The sequence below is a fragment of the Xyrauchen texanus genome, chromosome 48, assembly GCF_025860055.1.
Source record: "Xyrauchen texanus isolate HMW12.3.18 chromosome 48, RBS_HiC_50CHRs, whole genome shotgun sequence".
NCBI classification, from domain to species: domain Eukaryota; kingdom Metazoa; phylum Chordata; class Actinopteri; order Cypriniformes; family Catostomidae; genus Xyrauchen; species Xyrauchen texanus.
This window is the reverse complement of record NC_068323.1, coordinates 7,198,414-7,221,047: the sequence shown is the minus strand read 5'-3', so window position 1 is coordinate 7,221,047 and position 22,634 is coordinate 7,198,414. Positions and strand designations below refer to the sequence as shown.

General features: G+C 36.9%; 2 protein-coding genes across 2 annotated transcripts; one reads left to right on the top strand and one right to left on the bottom strand.

Annotated features, from left to right (window-relative positions):
- Window positions 1–1,451: 1,451 nt before the first annotated feature.
- lim2.2 (lens intrinsic membrane protein 2.2) lies at window positions 1,452–10,008 on the top strand. The gene is given in 6 exon segments (XM_052121982.1): window positions 1,452–1,518; window positions 5,457–5,661; window positions 8,143–8,231; window positions 8,233–8,281; window positions 8,712–8,846; window positions 9,520–10,008. Coding segments are annotated over 5 exon segments (522 nt in total). The 5' UTR covers window positions 1,452–1,518; window positions 5,457–5,483; the 3' UTR covers window positions 9,591–10,008.
- A 1,807-nt stretch (window positions 10,009–11,815) lies between these two features.
- On the bottom strand, window positions 11,816–18,178 carry gpr35.1 (G protein-coupled receptor 35, tandem duplicate 1). The gene is made up of 2 exons (XM_052121981.1): window positions 17,950–18,178; window positions 11,816–17,077 (listed from the first exon to the last, which is right to left on the bottom strand). The coding sequence occupies exon 2, from the start codon at window positions 17,068–17,070 to the stop codon at window positions 16,141–16,143; it is 930 nt and encodes a 309-aa protein (XP_051977941.1). The 5' UTR covers window positions 17,071–17,077; window positions 17,950–18,178; the 3' UTR covers window positions 11,816–16,140.
- Window positions 18,179–22,634: the final 4,456 nt, after the last annotated feature.

Sequence of the window (22,634 nt, the reverse complement as noted above, 5' to 3'; positions counted from 1 at the left end):
CAGAGGTAGGTTTTGTCAAAAACAACATTTCAGACAAAAAGCTGAGAAAAAGGCATTTTTATCAAACAAGTGCTTTAGTATTAGTATGGTGTTCCACTTCACGCTTGAGACGATCGCAGTCTGTTTCTTTGATCAAAGAGTTGCGTACTCTTTCAAAACATGCTGTGGTCTTCCTTACCGTATACCACCTAAAACACGGATACCCGGAAAATTCCGTGTTTGGCGGGGAAAGAGTTAAAGATCGGTATCGGGTAAATAAAATAAAATAAATAATATATATCGGTAGATCTCTATATTTAATGTATTGTTTTTAAAAATTACTTTAATAGTTAATGATTATTGTGTCATAAATCTTAAAACACTTCACGAAAAAGCGATTTTGCATATCGGTTATCGAACACATAAAAATGATCGTTATCGGTTGAAAAAAAACGCCAATATTGGTAGATCTCTATATTATTTAAGGTATGGTTTGTGTAAATTAAAATTCTACTGATTATTATTGCGTCAAAAGCATAAAACACGATTTAAAAATCAGTTTTGGATATCAGTTACTGAACACTTAAAGATCGGTATCGGGTAAATAAAATAAATAAAAATAATATATATCGATAGATCTCTATATTTAATGTATTGTTTTTAAAAATTACTTTAATAGTTAATGATTATTGTGTCAAAAAGCATAAAACACGATTTAAAAATCATTTTTGAATATCAGTTACCGAACACTTAAAGATCGGTATCGGGTAAAAAAACAAAAATAATAAAAAAACAATATCGGTAGTTTGCATGAATTACTTTAGTAGTAAATCATTATAATTTTGTCAAAGCATAAAACACTTATTAAAATCGGTTTTGCATATTGGTTATTGGACATCGAGATATAATTGTATCGCTCAAAAATATCGCTATATCTCTGTATTTAATGTATTGTTTGCAAAAATTAAAAGTCTAAATATTATTGCTGAAAAGCATAAAACACAAATGAATCGGTTTTGCATATTTGTTAGCAGACACTTCAAAATAATCAGTATCGGTTGGAACAAAAAATTGATATTGGTAGATCTCTACGACAAATTATGTAATAATCTCTGTACCCAAACTCTAGTTTGGTATGACCCCCAACAGGGCTGGTGGCGGTGGGGCATTGGTAGTTCGCCCCCACAAAAGCCAACACTTGCTGCCAGGATTCATCAGCAACTTTCGGCCCAAAGCACGAAGACTGGAGAGCAACTAGAAAGAGAGAGGCAAGTGAGTGTCGACACAAGAGTGGCATACGTCAAAAAACGTCCCACGCTGCATTCTGAAACCAGTGTTGACGTAGAAGACAGGTGAGATTGTGAGAGAATTAGTAAACGAGTGCAAAAGATGTGCATTACCTCATGTCTCACATGTTGGACTGGATCTTTCGCTCTATTGTGGCTAGAACAATGATGGACAAGCGTAGAGGGCTTAAAAACCCTGGAACCACACAGACAGACATCCCGAGCTACAGGAGAGACATCAACCAACAGAGAGGTATAGAAAACGAAATCACTCACATACATGAACATGAATAAGTTGGATAGATTTGACAAAATAACTTGAAAACTTTTCTTTTGTACAATCTTGCAATCTTGATTTTTTTGCAATGAAACGACTTCATTAGATTTGTTTCTAGGACAGTCTTTGACTGTCTTGGGAATGGAATGGAATGCACTTGCTTGTCTTGGAATATTTCGGTTACAATCCACTCGTTGTCTTTAAATTGTGGCATTGCTGCAAACAAAGGACTGCTTTGTGCCATGCACATTTTAAAATACCCTTTCTGGCAATGTCTTGGAGATTCAACATGAATATTTCTCTTATGTTATGAATAGTAAATTGTTGTACACTGGTTATGCATGGGTTTGACTCTGCTGGATATGTGTGTGTGTGTGTGTGTGTTGAGGCGGGTTTGGGTGGTTTACGAGGGCATTTGTTTAGGTAATTACAAGGGTATTATGCTATAAATGTGGTTTATGAGGACATATCTAGTGTCCCCATAATTGAAATAGCTTTTGCTTGAAATTTAAAACGATGTTTTATTGAAAATGTAAAAATGCAGAAAGTGTTTTGTGAGGGTTTAGGGGACAGAATCTATAGTTTGTACAGTATAAAAATTATGTCTATGGACAGTGCATATAATTATAGCTGCACCAACATGTGTGTGTGTGTGTGTGTCTGTGTGTGTGTTTATGTGTGTGTGTGTGTGTGCATGTTATGTGTATGTGTGTATGTGCATGTTATGTGTATGTGTATATGTGCATGTTATGTGTATGTGTGTGTGTGTGTGTGTGTGTGTATGTGCATGTTATGTGTGTGTATGTGTGTGTGTGTGTATGTGTGTGTGTGTATGTGCATGGTATGTGTATGTGCATGTTATGTGTGTGTGTATGTGTGTATGTGCATGTTATGTGTATGTGTGTGTGTGTGTGTGTATGTGCATGTTATGTGTGTGTATGTGTATGTGTGTGTGTGTATGTGCATGGTATGTGTATGTGCATGTTATGTGTATGTGTGTGTGTGTGTGTATGTGCATGTTATGTGTGTGTATGTGTGTGTGTGTGTATGTGTGTGTGTGTATGTGCATGGTATGTGTATGTGCATGTTATGTGTGTGTGTATGTGTGTATGTGCATGTTATGTGTGTGTGTGTATGTTATGTGTGAGTGTATGTTGTGTGTGTATGTTCTGTGTGTGTGTGTGTGTGTGTATGTGCATGTTATGTGTGTGTGTGAGTATGTGTGTGTATGTTATGTGTGTGTGTGTGAGTATGTATGTGTATGTTATGTGTGTGTGTGTTGTGTGAGTGTATGTTGTGTGTGTATGTTATGTGTGTGTTGTGTGAGTGTATGTTGTGTGTGTATGTTGTGTGTGTGTGTTGTGTGTGTATGTTAAGTGTGTGTGTGTTGTGTGAGTGTATGTTGTGTGTGTGTTGTGTGAGTGTGTGTTGTGTGTGTGTGTATGTTAAGTGTGTGTGTGTGTTGTGTGAGTGTATGTTGTGTGTGTGTTGTGTGAGTGTGTGTTGTGTGTGTGTTGTGTGAGTGTGTGTTGTGTGTGTGTATGTGTAAGTGTGTGTGTGTTGTGTGAGTGTATGTTTTGTGTGTGTGTGTGTGTGTGTGTGTTTTGGCACTATTTGGACACGAGCTGTAAATGTGCTGATGTAGTTTGTGCTGCGTAATCAATTTGCATTCAAAACGTACTTATGCATTTTTGAACCAGATAACACTTGATTGGTTGCGTGCTCAGTTTGATGCGAGCCGAGTGCTGATGACACAGAACTGCTTTTGTCAGTGTAAGTTGAAGGACAGTTAATGCTTGCAAAGACTGAATTGATTCTGCAAAAAATAGTGATACACTCTGAAGTACTTTGAGTAGCATGTAAATATTATGGTATATGAATACGGCATATTATCGTCTGATCACTTTCTCATGTTGACACCATCGCTGCAAAAAATCCAACATCCATTTTGTCAGGCAAACTCTACTTTAAAAGCGGATTGTACTCTCAAAAGTAGAAAAAAGTTGAGATTACTTAAAAAAAAATCAACAGGTTCAACTTTTTATAATTTTAAACAGCGAGAAGAGCCATGTTTTGTCTTGAATGTAGAACTTGCACTGCTGGAATATTTACTTATTTTATGTGATCTATTTATGTCATCGGTTAATATCGATTAGTGACATATTGGTAAGAAATTTTGATTTCTTAATAGTTGACAACAATGCACTATTGTGCACAAAATATCCTGCATAAGATTGGCTATTCAGTGGGTTTTACATGTATGTAGAATCTGTGTGAACGTCTGTGCTGTGTAAACTTCATGTTGTAAGTCAGTTAAGGCCAGCGCTCCCACAGACATGGAAAATCAGGAATTATTAGGCCATATAAAATGTGTGATAAGAATATTCTCCAGTAGTCATAGTAAGGTCATGGGTCAATAGATTTGTAAACTTTATATTGTATCTGCTACTGAGCATGAGAAGCAATTTGTGTGGAGGCCATACCCATAATCCCTTGCGCTTAAATGCATTTATGTGTCTTTGGTCAAAGCATGGCGACATATGAGCACATGTAACTTATTATTGTTTACTTTAATACAGTAGATGCTTCTTGTTTTGGGGTTTTAATGTAAAAATTGTGTTTCATTTGAAGTTACAATCAGGGTGATTAGTTCTCACTTTAGTGAAGTTTCTTCAGTTTTCAAGTTTATTTATTTTTATGAAAGTTTTAGTCTTAATTAAACAGAAATTTAGTGGGACTGAAAAGCTGCCAAACAAAGATTTCTTGCTCCAAATGTAAAATGTAAGATTGTTGAACTTGGGTGAACATGTGAGTGTGTTGTACTTAATTTATTTAGTTAACTGAAAGCACAAACAAACTTAAATTGTTACAACTAATTTGCCCTTGGGTTGAGAAAACTTTAAAAAAAGTCCTGAAGTTTTCTCAACTTTAATTTTTTTTTACCATAATTGTACTATTTTGGGTACCTTTTTTATGGAAATCCACCATAATGCATCTCTCCAAAAGTGATATTGTTTAAAGTCACATATAAATGTATATAAAAATGGATATATATTCGTATGTAATATATGTATATTAAAATTACAATTATTTGAGTCATATTTATTTTTAAATCAGTAAATGTGTAAAAATAATGTTAATAAAAACAATTAAGTACATTTTAATTAAAGTATAAATAATATATATATGTGTGTGTGTGTGTTTATAGATAAAAATAAAAATGTAATTAAAATTATTTTGTAATGTTACTTTTTATTTGCTATATATATATAGCAAATAAAAAGTAACATTACAAAAATAATTTAAATTACATTATATATATATATATATATATATATATATAATGTTTAATAATATATTAATTAAAATAATTTTAATGACATTTAAAATTTTCAGCTATAATATACATATATATATATATATATATATATATATATATATTATAGGTGAAAATTAAAAATGTCATTTAAATTATTTTATTAATATAATTATTTATTTTACACATGTACTTATTTAAAAATACATTAATAAAATGTAATTAAATTGTATTTTTCTATCTATAAATATATTTATTATATATAAATACATAATATAAAAGTGTATAATCTATTGAATATTATAGTTGTAGTTGTAACTGTGGTATTTTGCCAGTACATTTTTATAAGGACCAGTTTAATGTCAATAAACACATTTTAAAGTGAGAGAAAACTAAAAGTGAAATGATGTTGCGTTATAATACTTTTTGAAAACACTCTCTCAAAAAATAATTTTGTGTGTATTTGACGTTCCTAGGTGGTTTTTGGAAATGTCTTTGATATATCAAGTGGGTTGTTTCTTGAAAACAAACTTTCCAAGAGCACAAATAAACGAGATATTTCAGCACTTCCCCTTTAAAGTATCTCTTGTATCTACAGGAGAACGCTGACCCGGGTCTCTCCTCGATGCTGTTCTCTCTTGTAAACGGGGCCACACTGTGTGGCGCAGCGGCCCTCGTGCTTCTCCTCATCTCCACGGCAACGGACTATTGGATGCAGTATCGCTACTCAGGAAACGCAGCCAATCAGGGCCTCTGGAGGTTCTGCATCAACCGCAAGTGCCACGCCCACACTCTCAATGTGGGTAAGTGCGGTGAAATAAGAGTTCAAGGACTATTCCGGGTTCAATACAAGTTAAGCTCAGTCGACAGCGTTTGTGGCGTAATGAAAATGACCACAATAATGGATTGCGATTCGACCCTTCTTAAAAAAAGAAGAAAAATCGATGTTACAGTGTGGCACTTTAAATGTAAGTGAAATGTATGTGGGGGGGTAGATCGGGACGTTTACACTTTATGGTCACGCGGACAGGTTTAGCCGTTGTGCACACTCTCTGTGTTTACATACGCGCACTTCCGGTGACGCGTTTCTACGTAAGGACAGTGAATGGTGCAGGTGCTATGGAGCGACAAAAGTGACAAATCATAATACAAAATTATAATAAAAGTAGTCCACATGACTAAACATCTATGAATATAGAGGCCCAAACCTGCAAAAATAATAAATGTAATCATAAGTAAATAAATAAAGGAATAAATCTCTTGATAAAAAAAATATAATTACATTTATTCCTGAATTTTTTATTGAACCTTTATTATTTTCTGTATTTATTTTTAACTTTATTTTTATTCTTTTTTACTTTTATTTATTTATTCATATATTTTGCATTGTTTTTATTTATGTGTTCATTTATTTTTATATTTATTTATTCCCACGTATATTTATTTCCATATTTATATATTACCATATATATTTATTTATTTATACATGTATTTATTTGTACTTTTCTGTGTGCAACATGGACATGAGGGAGGCACTCCTTATGTAGCTCCAGTGCATCATTGTTTGAGAGCTCAATAGTACTTAATAAGCAAATAAGATGGACGTCCCACCTTGGCACCCTCTGACTCAGATTTTGAAAATGAAGGGAAATGTTTTGCAGAGAGTTTAACAATCCAGGATGTGCTTCGACATTCATGCCGACATTCATACCGGCCTACAGCTCTCCTAAACCATCAAGAAGCACCTCTACTCTAAATTAAACATAGTCATTTGAATTATTTTAAAGAATAATTTTTATAAATTCTTACAAAAATAAATTCAGGAATAAATGTAATTAAAAACGAATTATATTTGTTTTATCAAGACATTTATTCCTTTATTTATTTTCTTATTACTACATTTATTTATTTATTATTTTTGCAGGTTTCGTATTCAAGAGTCGTCATTTTAAAGTTGAAATGTTTCGGTTTTTCCATGTTATAATCGGTGTCGGGTTTAATTGGATTAAAAAGTAGTCAAATCACATTTTTGTCAATAAGTAGTGGTACGCATTTCCATTCTTGTAATCAGATTACAGTAACTAACTTTGAATTAAGATAATTACATTCAAGTACATTACTTGGCTGACAATTTTGTAAAATATTAAAAACGTTATTTTTTAAAGTAAGACATTAACAGGTTGATTTATTATACATTTATTTTCCTGCCCTTTTCTTTCCAACTTGGAATGCCCAATTCCCAACGCGCTCCAAGTCCTCGTGGTGGCGTAGTGACTCGCCTCAATCCGGGTGGCGGTGGACGAATCTCAGTTGCCTCCTGCGCATCTTATCACGTGGCTTATTGAGCGTGTTACCATGGAGACCTAGTGCATGTGGAGGCTTCACGCTATTCTCCGCGGCATCAAAGCACAACTCACCACTTGCCCCAAGGAGAGCGAGAACCACATTATAGCGACCACGAGGAGGTTACCCCATGTGACTCTACCCTCCCTAGCAACCAGGCCAATTTTGTTGCTTAGGAGACCTGGCTGGATTCGAACTCGCGACCCCAGTGTCTTGCCTCACTGAGGCCTAACAGCGATTTCTTCAAAAAAATAAAAATATATATATATATATATATATATATATATATATATATATATATATATATATATATATATATATATTGCTCTTTAATATAGCAACATTGACTCAACCAATGGCATAAGTTTCAGTTTGTTCGACTAATTGCAAATGGGCTGAGTATTTGGGAAATCCCATTTTTCCCAGAAATCCCATGTTTGAAAACAACATTTATTTCTGCAGTTGCATTTGGTGGTGCTAGATGCTGAAAAATGACACACTTTAGCTTTAAACATAATGAACACTGCTTAAATATTTGCTGCTTATACAATTTTGCAGTGAATAATGATCAAGAATGTCCCACAATACTCTATAGATTATGATTGTTATTATTGAGCAGAGTACAGGTACAGAGTCAATGAAATGCAGTTGTTTTAGCATATCCCAAATAAGCTTGGGTCAGAGCACAGGGTCAGCCACGAAACACCACTCCTGGAGCAGATAGGGTCAAGGGCCCAACAGTGGTATATTTGTGGTGCTGGGGCTTGAACCCCCGACCTTTCGGTCAGTATCCCAGAGCATTAACCGCTGAGACACCACTGGCCTGTTGAGACACCACTGGCCTGTGTAAACAACCACAGCCTGTATGCATGCTAAACATAGTCTAATCACATCTGTTAAAGGCAAACAGGATGTTTATTAAGTCTGTCTCTTTCCCACAGCATTCTGGGATGCCACACGTGCCTTTATGCTGCTGTCGGTTTTGAGTGCATTTGCTGGAGGGATTTTGGGCATTGTTGCATTCAACAGGCCAGAGGAGCCGACATGTACAGACAGGGGGGATCGCGCTGCTCCTGTCTGGTGGGTGTTGACTCTGCAGCCTCATTAGATTAGTCGTAGTTAAAGGGTTAATGACAAATACGGATGTCCAAGATAATGATTTGTGTTTTAAATATCTAGTGTTGTGTTCATACAAAGGTTTGATCTGATGCATCTTAACAAAGTCAGAACGCATTATACCTGTAAAAACCTCTAGGGCAGCAATGCAAAAGTTGCAAGTTAAATGCTGAGAAGGGACAGAACTGGGGTGTGTTCCAACAACTAGAGAAATGCAAGTCACTTTGGATGAAAAATGTTTTCCAAACCACAAGCAAACAGTAAAGATAGGAGGTTCATTCTGAGAGACTTGTGGGATCGATGAACACTTATAGATGTATGTAACCCTGTTCATTTTCCATAAGACTGATCAACAATAATAAGTAATTTTAGGTCTCATGTTTCTGTTTTCTAGGATTCTTTGCGCTTCTGGCTTTGACTATCTACACTGGAGTGACGGCCAATTTCTTTGGCAAGCGTTACATTGACTGGAGGTTCTCATGGTCTTATATCTTGGGTTGGATTGGCATCATTTTGGCTTTGGGGGCGGGTAAATATAGACTCTATTTGCTCTGTTCAAAATTCCTGTTTTTTTCCCATTGCTCCATTTTTGCAAATACAGAAAATTGCAGTTATAAAATAGCTCATTTTGTATTTTAAAATATATATAGCAAAATTGCAAATTAAATGTAAAAAGTTTGCAAATGCAGCAAAATGGAAATAATTTAGAAACACAAAAATAGGCATTTTTTTAAAAACTAAATAAAACAAAAATCTAAATGGAAAAATTGCAAATAAAGTTCCAGGGATCCATCAAGCATTCCATCCATTTTCTAAACTGCCAATCAAAATAAGTTCTTGCTTTTTTAATTCCTGTTTTTTAATCATTTTTTTGCCAATACAACAATTGTTCATAAATGCAATTTGTGGGAAAAATGCACTTTTAAAACTCTAAATAACTCTAAAGGGTTCCTGATTTTTCAATTACGTATGTTTTAATATTTTGTGAGCAATTCAGCAATTTTTAAATCTGTTTAAAAAAACTTTAAGTTCCAAAAATGCAATTCAAAAACTTTTTCCCATTCCAGATTTATTTGCAAATAGAAACAAATGCAAATAATTAGCCAATGCATTTTACATTTATAATTATAATAATACATTTTTTTCTAATTGAATGCTAAAAGGATGTTGTCTATAGAAACACTCTCTGTTCTGTCCTCCAGGTGCTTTGCAGCTTTGTGCATACCAGAGAAACATCGCTGAACCTGTACCAGCAAGCGTTTCAGACAGCTGAAATACAGCCTGAACTCCTCAACAAATGAAACGCTTTATTCTGGATTTATGGCATCCTGTACCAGATCTCTAATCACATGACGACTCATTACAAAAACATTCAAAAGGGCATATAAATACTGGATGCAACAGACACTGGATGAAATAAATTGCTTTTGGACTCTTTGTCAGTGCCATGTTTAATTTATAGCGTGTTTATGGTACATATGGCAAACATTTGTATTTTTGCACAGCAGACCAACATGGTCCTGGCATTAAAAACTAAAGACTTTCTTGTCCTACATGGTCTCCCTAGTACTCTCAGGAGCTATGGGGCAAGTTTATCCCATAGATGGAGTACAAATCCAAATACCTAAAAATAGGAAATTGCCTTTTTTCTAAGTACCCAAGAAAGGTCTCAGCTGCCACATTTTAAAAAGCAAAAAAAAATAAAAAAATACAAATAATGTATATATATTTTCTTTTTTGAGTTTTCTGCTAAATCAAATCTGGCTAATCTAACATTATAACGTCTTTGACCGAATTCATATTTTTTCATTTCTTTTAATTTTTCCCTATATGCCTTTTGTATTCATTAAATGGTAAATGGTCTGCACTTATATAGCGCTTTTTTTTTAACCTTAGAGGTTACCAAAGCGCTTTACACTGTTTCCCATTCACCCATTCACACACACTCACAATCACACTCATACACCAATGGTGGCAGAGCTGCCATGCAAGGCGCTAGCCTGCCATTGGGAGCAACTTGGGTTCAGTGTCTTGCCCAAGGACACTTCAGCATATGGAGTTGTGTGGGCCGGGAATCGAACCACCAACCCTGTGATCGGCAGCTGACCCGCTCTACCAACTGAGCCACAGCCGCCCCATTAGAACACCAGGACATCCTTAATAGGGCTCTAATTGGTGCAACTTTCCAGGATAGCCTGTATATTGTGTTACAATTTATAATTAGGCTAATTTAATAAATAATAACATTATAAGGCTTAACAGATCATTAATTAATATACAATTAATGGTTAAAAATGCATTTTGGTTGCAAAATAATAACTTAAACTTTAATCCGATGCGCAACTCTTTTCGTAACGTATGAATGACGGAACAGTACAGCATGATTAAAAGGGGCAAAAGGAATCCAACTTTGTTCAAGACCAAAATGAAGACCAATGGTAACTCTGCGGTCTTGTTCTTCTGAATGCACTTGATCGATGCGTTATGTTCAGAGTCATCCCCATGGTGGAAAGCAGTCACGACACCACTGTCCTGCTAGACTTGCTGTGAGTGGGACTCGAACCGCCGATCCCCTACATGTTGGTCAGACGGCTGCTAGCCTCAGTCAAGGTCCACTGCAAAAAATGATTTTCTAGACAAGTATTTTTGTCTTGTATTCCTGTCAAATTATCTAAACTTTCTTAAAACACGATTTATTTACTTGTCAAGCAAAATGGGATAAGATATTAAGTCTTGTTTTAAGATAAATCTGACTAAATTTAGTGAACTTTAGACTCAAAACAAGAAAAAAAATCTGCCAATGGGATAAGCAAAATAAACTTGTATTAAGTTTATTTTGCTTACCCCACTGGCAGATTTTTTTTTCTGACCAATTTGACAGGAATACAAGACAAAAATACTTGTCTAGAAAATCATTTTTTTGCAGTGGCACCACACAGCTATCACGTACTAGCTGGCTCCCATTACACTCCCCCAAACCTCACTCCCATCCGGGTCACGGCACCACTATAAACGGTCCTGCTTGACTTGCTTTGAGTGGGAATCGAACCGAGGATCCCCGACATGTGGGTTAGATGGCCGCTAGCCTCAGTTGAGGTTTACACACCACACAGCTATCACGTACTAGCTGGCTCCCATTACACTCACACCCCCCCAAACCTCACTCCTATCCGGGTCACGGCACCGCTGTAACTGGTCCTACTCGACCTGCTCCGAGTGGGAATTTAATTGTAATTAAAATAATCCTTTACTTTACTTTTTCCAATGAAAAAGTAATTTAGTTACTGTAATCAACTACTTAGTAATGCATTACACCCAACACTGTTAATGATTTCCAGTCACTTTGTTAATGCAAATTGTTGTCAGTGTGAACGCCCCTTTACACAATTGAGCAACGTGTACGGGTAACCAGGGATAAGTTAACTAATATACGTACACTATTTTCAATGACACCACACCTGCACACACACTCATGTTGTTCTGTTTTCACTAAAGCTGTAGTCATGCAAACTGGACCATGCAGGCTCAAGAGTTTCCACATGTATATGTCATATCGCAGTGTTACAGCTTACCCAGATATTGGGCTAGGTTGTAAAAATAACTCTTAAAATTACCAATATTTTCAGTAGATTTGTTAATAATATTTTCTGTAGACAAATGCAATTACCTTGTGTTAAAACAAACCCAGAATTATGCCACTTTATCATTTTGCATAGATGTTTATAATGACACATTACTGTAAATTTAAAATTGTAATGCTAATATTACATAATGTAGATAATAAGATACATAATTGACACAGTTTTTTGTATAAGATTAAATATTTATTCAATGCACCATTGTGACCCATTGAACATTAACATGCAATATGTAAAATATGGATATTGTAAAGTGTTACTGAAACATGCATTTGATCACACGTGAAACCAACATAGAAATACATTTAACCCATACAAGCAACAAACATGACATTTTGACAGCCACTTATAAATATAGGAATAAAGGATACCTGACCTCAAGAGATGCCAAATACAAAAAGACAAACCTTTGCACATGCACGATTAGAAGACAAATGTATATGGGGTTAGAAATGTTTCTAGTTAACATACAAATGGAAAGAGATGGTGCACTAATAAATGTAAGGTGATTCGTAGAAATTAAATAAAAAATTAAACCAAATTATTGCCGTAGCAGATCTTGTACACTGTGTAATATAGGGTATTCGTTTCTCATACAGTCAGCCAGGTTGCTATAAAGCTAATGATCAGGACACTCTACAAATGGACAATTTTCAGCTGTCGACATTTAACAAGACAGTACGCATCAGGGAAAATGATAGGAACCTTAAATCACCGTATTCCTCTGATGGAGTCTGTTTCTTACGAGCTTATCTGTATGTGCTCGATTCCATGCTCATGAGAGCTCTGTGACTCTGGTCCCGCCCTGATAGTAAAACGAAGCATGATTGGTTGAAGATAGAACGTGCTACGATTAGGCCGAGTAATGTGGCCGTTATCTGAATGGCTTGAGTAGACGTTGGGTGGAGTCCACCTATTTGTGGATTGCCTCCAGAAATGTTTCAGAAGTCACAAATGCACAGCAAGCAATCAATAAATGCTGGACAAACAGGGCTGGACTGGTAAGCTGGCATACCGGGCATTTTCCCGGTGGGCCGACGCACTTTGGGGCTGATCAGGGGAGTGGCCATTGGGACAACCGAGCGGGCCGGTGGGTCTGCCGCGAAACGGGCCGCGATAAGCTAAAATGAGCAGTCACGTTATGCAGAACGGACCACAAAACGGTGCCGCTATGTAAAATCCCCGGCCAATTTCAATTCCCAGTCCAGCCCTGTGGACAGCGTTGTGTTTGTGAGTTACAAAATATTTTTTTTTTTTATTTGCTAATCTCATTTTATTTATTTGTGAATTAACTTGTAAATCTCATTCTCTTTAATTGTGAATCTCTTTCCATATGCATGTTAATTAGAAACCATTCTAACCCCATAGAAGTGTGATCTTATCCTAAACCCATCTCATAAAGCAGGTAAACCTTCAAGATTACGATTGGATTATATAACACATTATTTACAAATATATACTGTAAAATATATATGTTAACACTTTAACAGTTGTATCTTGCAGAGAGGTGAAAGTCTGAGATTCAGGAATCTCTCTCTATGGGTGTTGATATATTTCTCGCTCTTGGCATCGTCAGAACAGTCTGAAACATTTTAACGAATCGGTTCATGCAAATGACCCAACTCGCCAATCGTTCACTCAAAAGTGTTATCCCAGAAGGCGTTTCACGTCTTCAATAATGTAGTTAATGTAGATAAATAAGTATTCGTTTAAACAATGCCTTTCCAATCTCTTTTGTACTATTCTTTATTGGTTTTGTTTAGCGCAAATTTATGCCCCAGTTGGGATGCTGTCCCTCTGAGACGATCTTTTTGTCAAACTTTCCCACGTGCAAGAAATAACGTTAGAAACAATTCATTTTAGAGTTAGTTTAAATGATTCGATGACTCATTCAACCCATCGCTGACAAATGCTCCCAGAGTCCCTGAGCCTGTAATACTATTAAGAGTAAAATAATGCTTTGATTAAATACTGATGATAACTATATTAAAAACACAAGCTGTGACCAATATTACATTTAACTCCCACAGTACTCCCTTCTGTTCAAAGAATGACTCCTTCTTGAATCAAACATTGCTAGTCGCTGTAAACGATTCGTTTTTGAATCGTCAATCATCACTAGTCGCTGAAGTTCGACATTTTCTATGCAAGCTACCGCACAAATGTAGAAGTTTCGTGAAACTATAGTAAAACATTGAGTTGATTAAATTGTAATGTTAACAGACAATGTTCTCTGTCTGTTTAGAATCCAATGTATCCTTTTGCAAACTCTAATAGATTTATTGCAAACTTAATATAGCTGAACTTTCCAACAGTGGAAATAGAAACAGTAACTGATACCCAGATAGCACACGTACATCTCTGAGATGTCTGTTTTAGATCTTGTCATCTGGAAAGCATCACAATCTAATTAACATCTGCTGAACGTCTGATTGATCCGAGAAGTCTTATAGATGTATTGCAGATGAGCAAACAACCTAAAAAATTTCTTTCAGATGTAAACACACATCAAATAGATGCCTGGGTGAAGTACGTGTGCTTAATATCAGCTCTGATATTACACATAATTCTAGACGTCTATTTGGTTTGTGCTTACATCTGGAAGACATTTTTTAGGTTGTTTGCTAATCTGCAATACGTCTATAAGACGATTCCTCTCAGATGTCAATAAGACATTCAGTAGATGTCTTTGAGACGTTTATGATTTAGAATGTTTGTAAATCTGATCTTTGTAAGATGTTCAGCAGATGTCTTTGAGACGTTTATGATTTAGAATGTTTGTGAATCTGATCTTTGTAAGATGTTCAGCAGATGTCTTTGAGACGTTTATGATTAAGAATGTTTGTAAATCTGATCTTTGTAAGATGTTCAGCAGATGTCTTTGAGACGATCATGATTAAGAATGTTTGTGAATCTGATCTTTGTAAGATGTTCAGCAGATGTCTTTGAGACGTTCATGATTAAGAATGTTTGTGAATCTGATCTTTGTAAGATGTTCAGCAGATGTCTTTGAGACGTTTATGATTAAGAATGTTTGTAAATCTGATCTTTGTAAGATGTTCAGCAGATGTCTTTGAGACGTTCATGATTAAGAATGTTTGTGAATCTGATCTTTGTAAGATGTTCAGCAGATGTCTTTGAGACGTTCATGATTAAGAATGTTTGTGAATCTGATCTTTGTAAGATGTTCAGCAGATGTCTTTGAGACGTTCATGATTAAGAATGTTTGTAAATCTGATCTTTGTAAGATGTTCAGCAGATGTCTTTGAGACGTTTATGATTTAGAATGTTTGTAAATCTGATCTTTGTAAGATGTTCAGCAGATGTCTTTGAGACGTTTATGATTTAGAATGTTTGTGAATCTGATCTTTGTAAGATGTTCAGCAGATGTCTTTGAGACGTTTATGATTTAGAATGTTTGTAAATCTGATCTTTGTAAGATGTTCAGCAGATGTCTTTGAGACGTTTATGATTAAGAATGTTTGTGAATCTGATCTTTGTAAGATGTTCAGCAGATGTCTTTGAGACGTTTGTGATTAAGAATGTTTGTAAATCTGATCTTTGTAAGATGTTCAGCAGATGTCTTTGAGACGTTTATGATTAAGAATGTTTGTAAATCTGATCTTTGTAAGATCTTCAGCAGATGTTGATTAGAATGTGATGCTATCCAGATGAAAATATATAAAACAGACATCTCAGAGACGTGTACGTGTGCAATCTGGGAGGGATAGTAAATAAGGCATTTTTTGATGTAGTGATCAAAGAATCTTGTAAAGGCTAGGCTGGTAACTTAAGAAAGTGCGTGTTCAAAACCCACAAGGGGCGCCGCTTTTGAGTTTGAGCGTTCAGAGGAGGAGGTGACCAGTGTTTTGGTTTGGATCTTTTCACAACGAGATCCGATTTCTAATTGTTTTCTGAGAGGGCAAGAGGAAACCAACCATGCTCAACAACGGAATAAATAGCAAAGACAGCCCTTCCCTTGTCCTCTGAAAGCACATGGTTTTGTCATTATCAGTAAAAATACGTTTTTGAGTTTGAATGTTCTGAGGAGGAGGTGACCAGTGTTTTGGTTTGTCCCAAAAGTGTAAAAGTCTGCTTTAAATTTGCAACCTCTTATTATGAGAATAAAGAGGAAATCCATTTCACAAGAAGAATTCGAAGATGGAAAAATCCATTAAAAAAGCACTATGAATTGCGTTTGAGGTTTGTAGGCGAGACATAATTGCACTCAGATCCTTCCTCTCTTGTTTGTTTCATGCAGCACAAATCCCATGATGTTTTTGTGGCAAAATAATAACTAAAACAGTCCAAACCACAGTTCATATTAGAAATACAGAAAGCACTGTGCAGAAAGTTGTGTGCAATAAACTGCATGTCACAACTGTGGGTGTAGGCCATGTACTTGAAGAAATATCCAAAGTGGACGGGGAAAAAGCATATGACAAAAACGATCAAATTGGCTGCGATGATGAAGATGCATTGGATCTTTTCACAACGAGATCCGATTTCTAATTGTTTTCTGAGAGTAAAGATTACTTTAATGGTGCAAAACAACATGATTAGAAAGGGCAAGAGGAAACCAACTATGCTCAACAACAGAATAAATAGCAAAGACAGCCCTTCCCTTGTCCTCTGAAAGCACATGGTTTTGTCATTATCAGAGTCGTGCACAAAATAAATCGTGCTGAAAGAGCAAATGATGATCCATATGAGCGCACAGACCACCAGGGCGTTCCTACAACAGAGAATCTCCCTCGCCTTCATCGGATACATGATGGCCACAAAACGCACAACACTTATGGCGGTCATGATGAAGATGCTAACATACATGTTTACGTAGTAAACAGACAAAAGTAAATTGCACACTTCCTTTGGATATGTCCATGGGATGTCGTAGAAATGAATCTTGATGGGCAGTATCACCAACACAACACAGTCTGCGATGGCCATATTGGTGATGTAGATCTTCATGTAGTTCCACTCGGATCTGGGAGAGCGGCAGAACATCAGTAAGACGTATATGTTCCCCAGCACCCCCAGGATGAAGGTGGGAATAGATGTGACTTTTTGTAAGTTAAGGATTGCGTTGGTAACATTGACTGTGCAGTTGGCCATCTTCACCCTGAGCGTAACGAAAGTGGATAGCGTTAAAACCAATAATGTATAAACCCACATAATACACGAACATCTCAGAAATGTTAGTTTTAAGATCTTTTCATCCGGAAAGCATCGCAATCGAATTAACATCTGCTAAACATCTGCTGAACATCTTAAAAAGATCAGATTTACAAAACAGTTGTTATAAATGTTTCTAAACTAGACTATTTTATTCCTTCAGGGAGCCCTCACTCACAAAAAGGTTGGAGACCCCTGTTCTAAAGTCTAATTGGCATCCGAGAGTAAACATCTTATAGATGTATTGCTGATGAATGCAGTATTTTTAGGTTGTTTGCTCACCTGCAAGACATCTAGAAGACATTCCTCTCGGATGTCAATAAGACTTAGAGCAGATGTGAAAAACTGGGTTTAAATGTATTTGGCTAAGGTGTTTGTAGACTTCTGTCTTCAACTGCATTAGAGAGTGGTGGTTAGTAGACCAAGTTTGAGTAAAGTCAAAAACAGAAGAAAATCAAATCTTGCACCATGCAACTTTATATTCTAATCTAAAGTAATATATCAGGGACAGAAAAGTTTCCCCATCTAAAGAATCACCCTGTCTATGCACATAAGCAGCATTGAAAAACATGTTTTTGAATGCTTAATTCGCATTGCTGCAGTATTAATTGTTGGGATAAGGTGACACGTGAGCACCGGTGTTACCTAATTCGATACCTAGCCAAACCAACACATTAAATCGACTTTTTTTCTTGCAAAAACCGTGCATAAAATGTCTATATTAAACCTGCACATCCCAAAGAAACTTAGAAATATAAACATAACTTCAGAAAATAAGGATAGCTGACTTAAATTGGTCAAAAAAATACAAAGACATACCTTAAGTGTTGACATGCACGAGCAGAAAAGACCCTGTGTTCTTGCTGAAATCTCCAGTGTTATGTGTTTCTCCACCAGGGGAAGAACTCATCTACATCCTGCCTTCAAGGGGGTAACACATAATAATATGTCTCTGTGGACTTTTATATCACTGTCTAGAGGCTGTGTGGTTCAGCACGAAGCGACACGTCAAGGTTTGAGGAAATTCTCGCGAAAATTCCTTTTTGAGGAATGGGGTTTGAGTTGGCGCGCGCTTAACATGCCTGCTCAATTTCTCTCAAATATAGCGCTGACTCATTTGAGCGAATTGTTTAAATGAATCGGTTTGTTTGAGTCAACACTTAAATCAGAAACAGACCGAGCTTTATTGCCAAGCACGGTTGCACGCAGTGGGAATGTGTATTCTGGAAGAAGCTTCTACTAAACCAACAAGACAGAGAAAACACTGAAGAAAAACCATCGAAGAACACAAGATATATACACGCACAATAAGACAAGATAACGTATATGCAGATGCACAGTAACGTGTGAGGGTATGTTTCTTAGCGAGTGTGTGTTTTTTGTCTTTTTTTATTTTATTTGGAGAAATTGCTGTGGCCTCATTCCACCCCCTGTATATGGATGTTCGTTTCCAGAAATGTACGAATCTGATTCCGATTCCTCGTTTTGGAATCGATTCCAAGAGTCGATTCCGGACTCATTTATTCGATAAATTTTCTATACAAAAAAAAAAAACAACAACTTGAGGTAAAGTTACATCTCATATTAAACAGCTTATAAAGAGTTCTTTGCACTGTTTATAATAGCATGAATGACATTTACTATTAATAGGTCCATTCTAAGGTTAAATCAAGGCCCGTATGCACATTCCCTGATAGTAAAATCTATCTGGCCCACATCTGGGATGCATCCTTGCTTCAGTTCTGGCTGGGTCCCCGTCCCAAAACTGGTCCACATCTGGGCCGCATCCTTGCTTCAGATCTGGCCCAGTTCTGGCTAGATTCCCGTCCCAAAACTGGTTCTACATCTGGGCCGCATCCTTGCTTCAGTTCTGGCTGGGTCCCCGAACCAAAACTGGCCCAGTTCTGGCTAGATCCCCGGCCCAAACTGGCCCACATCTGGGCTGCATCTTTGCTTTAGTTCTGGCCCAGTTCTGGCTGGATCCCTGGCCCACACACTGAAAACAAACACATACAATTTCCTCTGGCCCAGATGCGGCCCAAACCCTGTAAAATGACTCTTATCTATTGATGTGGCTCAGATCGGGCCAGCACACTATAAAGTGACTTATATTGTTTTTATGTGGCCCAGGTCTGGCCCAGACACTGTAAGACAGATCTGTCTGAGAGTCAGGGCCTGTATGCACATACCAAATCACAATGCTTCAATCCCATGAGATAAATCTGAGGGAAGTTTGAGTAGATGTGCCTGTATTTCCAAGAACTACCAAAAATATTCTTAAAAGCACCATTTAACCTATATTGAAATGGTCTGTTTCCACTCATGAGATCTTGTTTAGAAAGAACACTGAATAAATTGTCCAAACAATTTATGATTTAGAATGTTTGTAAATCTGATCTTTGTAAGATGTTCAGCAGATGTCTTTGAGACGTTTATGATTTAGAATGTTTGTAAATCTGATCTTTGTAAGATGTTCAGCAGATGTTAATTAGATTGTGATACTTTCCAGATGAAAAGATCTTAAAAAGGCATGTCGGCCCAGATAGCACAAATACTCTAGGTCTCAAAGATGTCTGTTTTAAATCTTTTCATCTGGAAAGCATCACAATCTAATTAACATCTGCTGAACATCTTAAAAAGATCAGATTCACAAACATTCTAAATCATGAACGTCTCAAAGACATCTGCTGAACATCTTACAAAGATCAGATTTACAAACATTCTTAATCATAAACGTCTCAAAGACATCTGCTGAACATCTTACAAAGATCAGATTTATAAACATTCTAAATCATAAACGTCTCAAAGACATCTGCTGAACATCTTACAAAGATCAGATTTACAAACATTCTTAATCATAAACATCTCAAAAACATCCGCTGAACATCTTACAAAGATCAGATTTACAAACATTCTTAATCATGAACGTCTCAAAGACATCTGCTGAACATCTTACAAAGATCAGATTTACAAACATTCTAAATCATAAACATCTCAAAAGCATCTGCTGAATGTCTTATTGTCATCGGAGGGGAAACAAATACAATACATCTACTAGACATATTCCAGGTGAGCAAATAACGTAAAATAGAAGTCTTCCAGATGTAAACACACACTTTCAAATAGACGTCCGAGAGATGTATGTGTGCACTCTGGGAAGAAAGCAAGAAAAACATATTTAACATAAGTTTAATCTATGTCAGGAAGTAACTAATGTAGCAATAATAGTTCAGCTTTTCTAGATGTTTTCCCATTTTATTCCTTCATGTGGTGGTGTAGAGCGAAACATTTTTAGATATGTTGAATGTCACGAATTGTGACAATCTTCGCAATCAAGCGAACTGAAGAATGAAAGATGTACACGATTCATTCACAACGTTAAAAGGAACATTCTGGGTTTAATACAAGTTAAGCTCAACATTTGATGGTTTATGTTAATAACCAAAAAGAAAATCCCTCATCCCTCTTTTCTTTAAGCAAAAATCAAGGTTACGGTGAGGCACTTACAATAGAAGTTATTGTGGCCAATTTTTGGAAGGTTTAAAAAGGCATAAATGTACTTAAATTAAATCTTCCTTTACAACTTGTGTACTATTTGAGTTGTTGAATTCGTCATTTTTGTGGGATTACGCCATTACGTAATCATGGTAATGACGTTAAAAGTTGGATCAGCAATCAAAACTTCACACAGAAAAGGTTAGCTAGTGATTTTATTACACTAAAATCATAAACACGAATATTGTTTTGCATCTCGTAGCTACACGTTTGCAACAGTGTGTATTTTAACGTTTTCAGATTGGCTACTGTCACTTCCAAAGTTAGTGCCACACTGGAACCCAGATTTTGTTTTTAAAATAGGACAAGTAAAAACTTTTTTTTGTGCTAATCAACATAATGCCATAAATCCCTGTCGATTCTGCTTAACTTGCCTTGAAAACGGATTATTCCTTCAATTTAAATGAGCCGATTCAAAACTATTTACCAATTTGAATACAAGGTTACTGTAAAGTTACTATAGTAATGGTTAATTTTCTTAAGAGACAAATGTATCTACAGTAGATATTTGTGAGAATGTGTTAACATTACTTGAGGCGTTTGTTCTTCGCCAAATTACAGTCATCTCAAATGTTAGTTTCGAAATGTGCTGTTAAAGCCAGTTCATATGGAATACAACGAGCATAAACTCACATCCTTGAGGTAGTTGTAGTCTTTATTGAGCAACAAGGATTTAGGGTTTCTAACCGAACAGCACCAAACTCAGCAAAAAATTAAACGTCCTCTCACTTCCAGCTGCTTATATTTTCAGCAAACTTAACGTGTAAATATTTGTACGAACATAAAAACAAGTTTCACAGACATGTGACTCACAGAAATTGAATAATTTGTCCCTGAACAGAGGGGTACATGGTCTGCACTTATATAGCGCCTTTTTTAACCTTAGGTGGTATTTAAAGCACTTTACACTGTGTCCCATTATCCCATTCACACACATGGTGGCAGAGCTGCCATGCAAGGTGCTAGCCTGCTATTGGGAGCAACTTGGGGTTCAGAGTCTTGCCCAAGGACACTTCAGCATGTGGAGTCGTGTGGACCGGGAATCGAACCACCAACCTGCTCTACCACCTGAGACACAGCCATCGATCCAACAGGTCCCAGACCAATGCTCAATGGGATTGAGATCCGGGCTCTACGCTGGCCATGGCAGAACACTGACATTCCTGTCTTGCAGGAAATCCCACACATAACGAGCAGTATGGCTGATGGCATTGTCATGCTGGAGGGTCATGTCAGGATGAGTCTGCACGAAGGGTACCACATGAGGGAGGACGACGTCTTCCCTGTAACGCACAGCGTTGAGATTGCCTGCAATTACAACAAGCTCAGTCCGATGATGCTGTGACACATCGCCCCAGACCATGACGGACCCTTCATCTCCAAATCGATCCCGCTCCAGAGTACAGGCCTCGGTGTAACGCACAAAACTGCGACTCGTCAGTGAAGAGCACTTTTTGCCAGTCTTGTCTGGTCCACCGAAGGTGGGTTTGTGCCCATAGGCGACATTGTTGCTGGTGATGTCTGGTAAGAACCTGCCATACAACAGGCCTACAAGCCCTCAGTCCAGCCTCTCTCAGCCCATTGCAGACATTCTGAGCACTGATGGAGGGATTGTGCATTCCAGTGTAACTCTGGCAGTTGTTGTTGCCATCCTGTACCTGTCCCGCAGGTGTGATATGCGGATGTACTTATCCTGTGCAGGTGTCGTTACACGTGGTCTGCCACTGGGAGGACGATCAGTTGTCCTTCCCGTCTCCCTGTAGCACTGTCTTAGGCGTCTCACAGTACAGATATTGCAATTTATTGCCCTGGACACATCTGCAGTCCTCATGCCTCCGTACACTTTCACCAAAGGTATGTGGGTACCCAAATACCACACCTGTATTTGCTTAAGCATTGGCATTAATAGGGAGCTGGTCAAATTTTCACTATTCTGACACAAGAGCGTC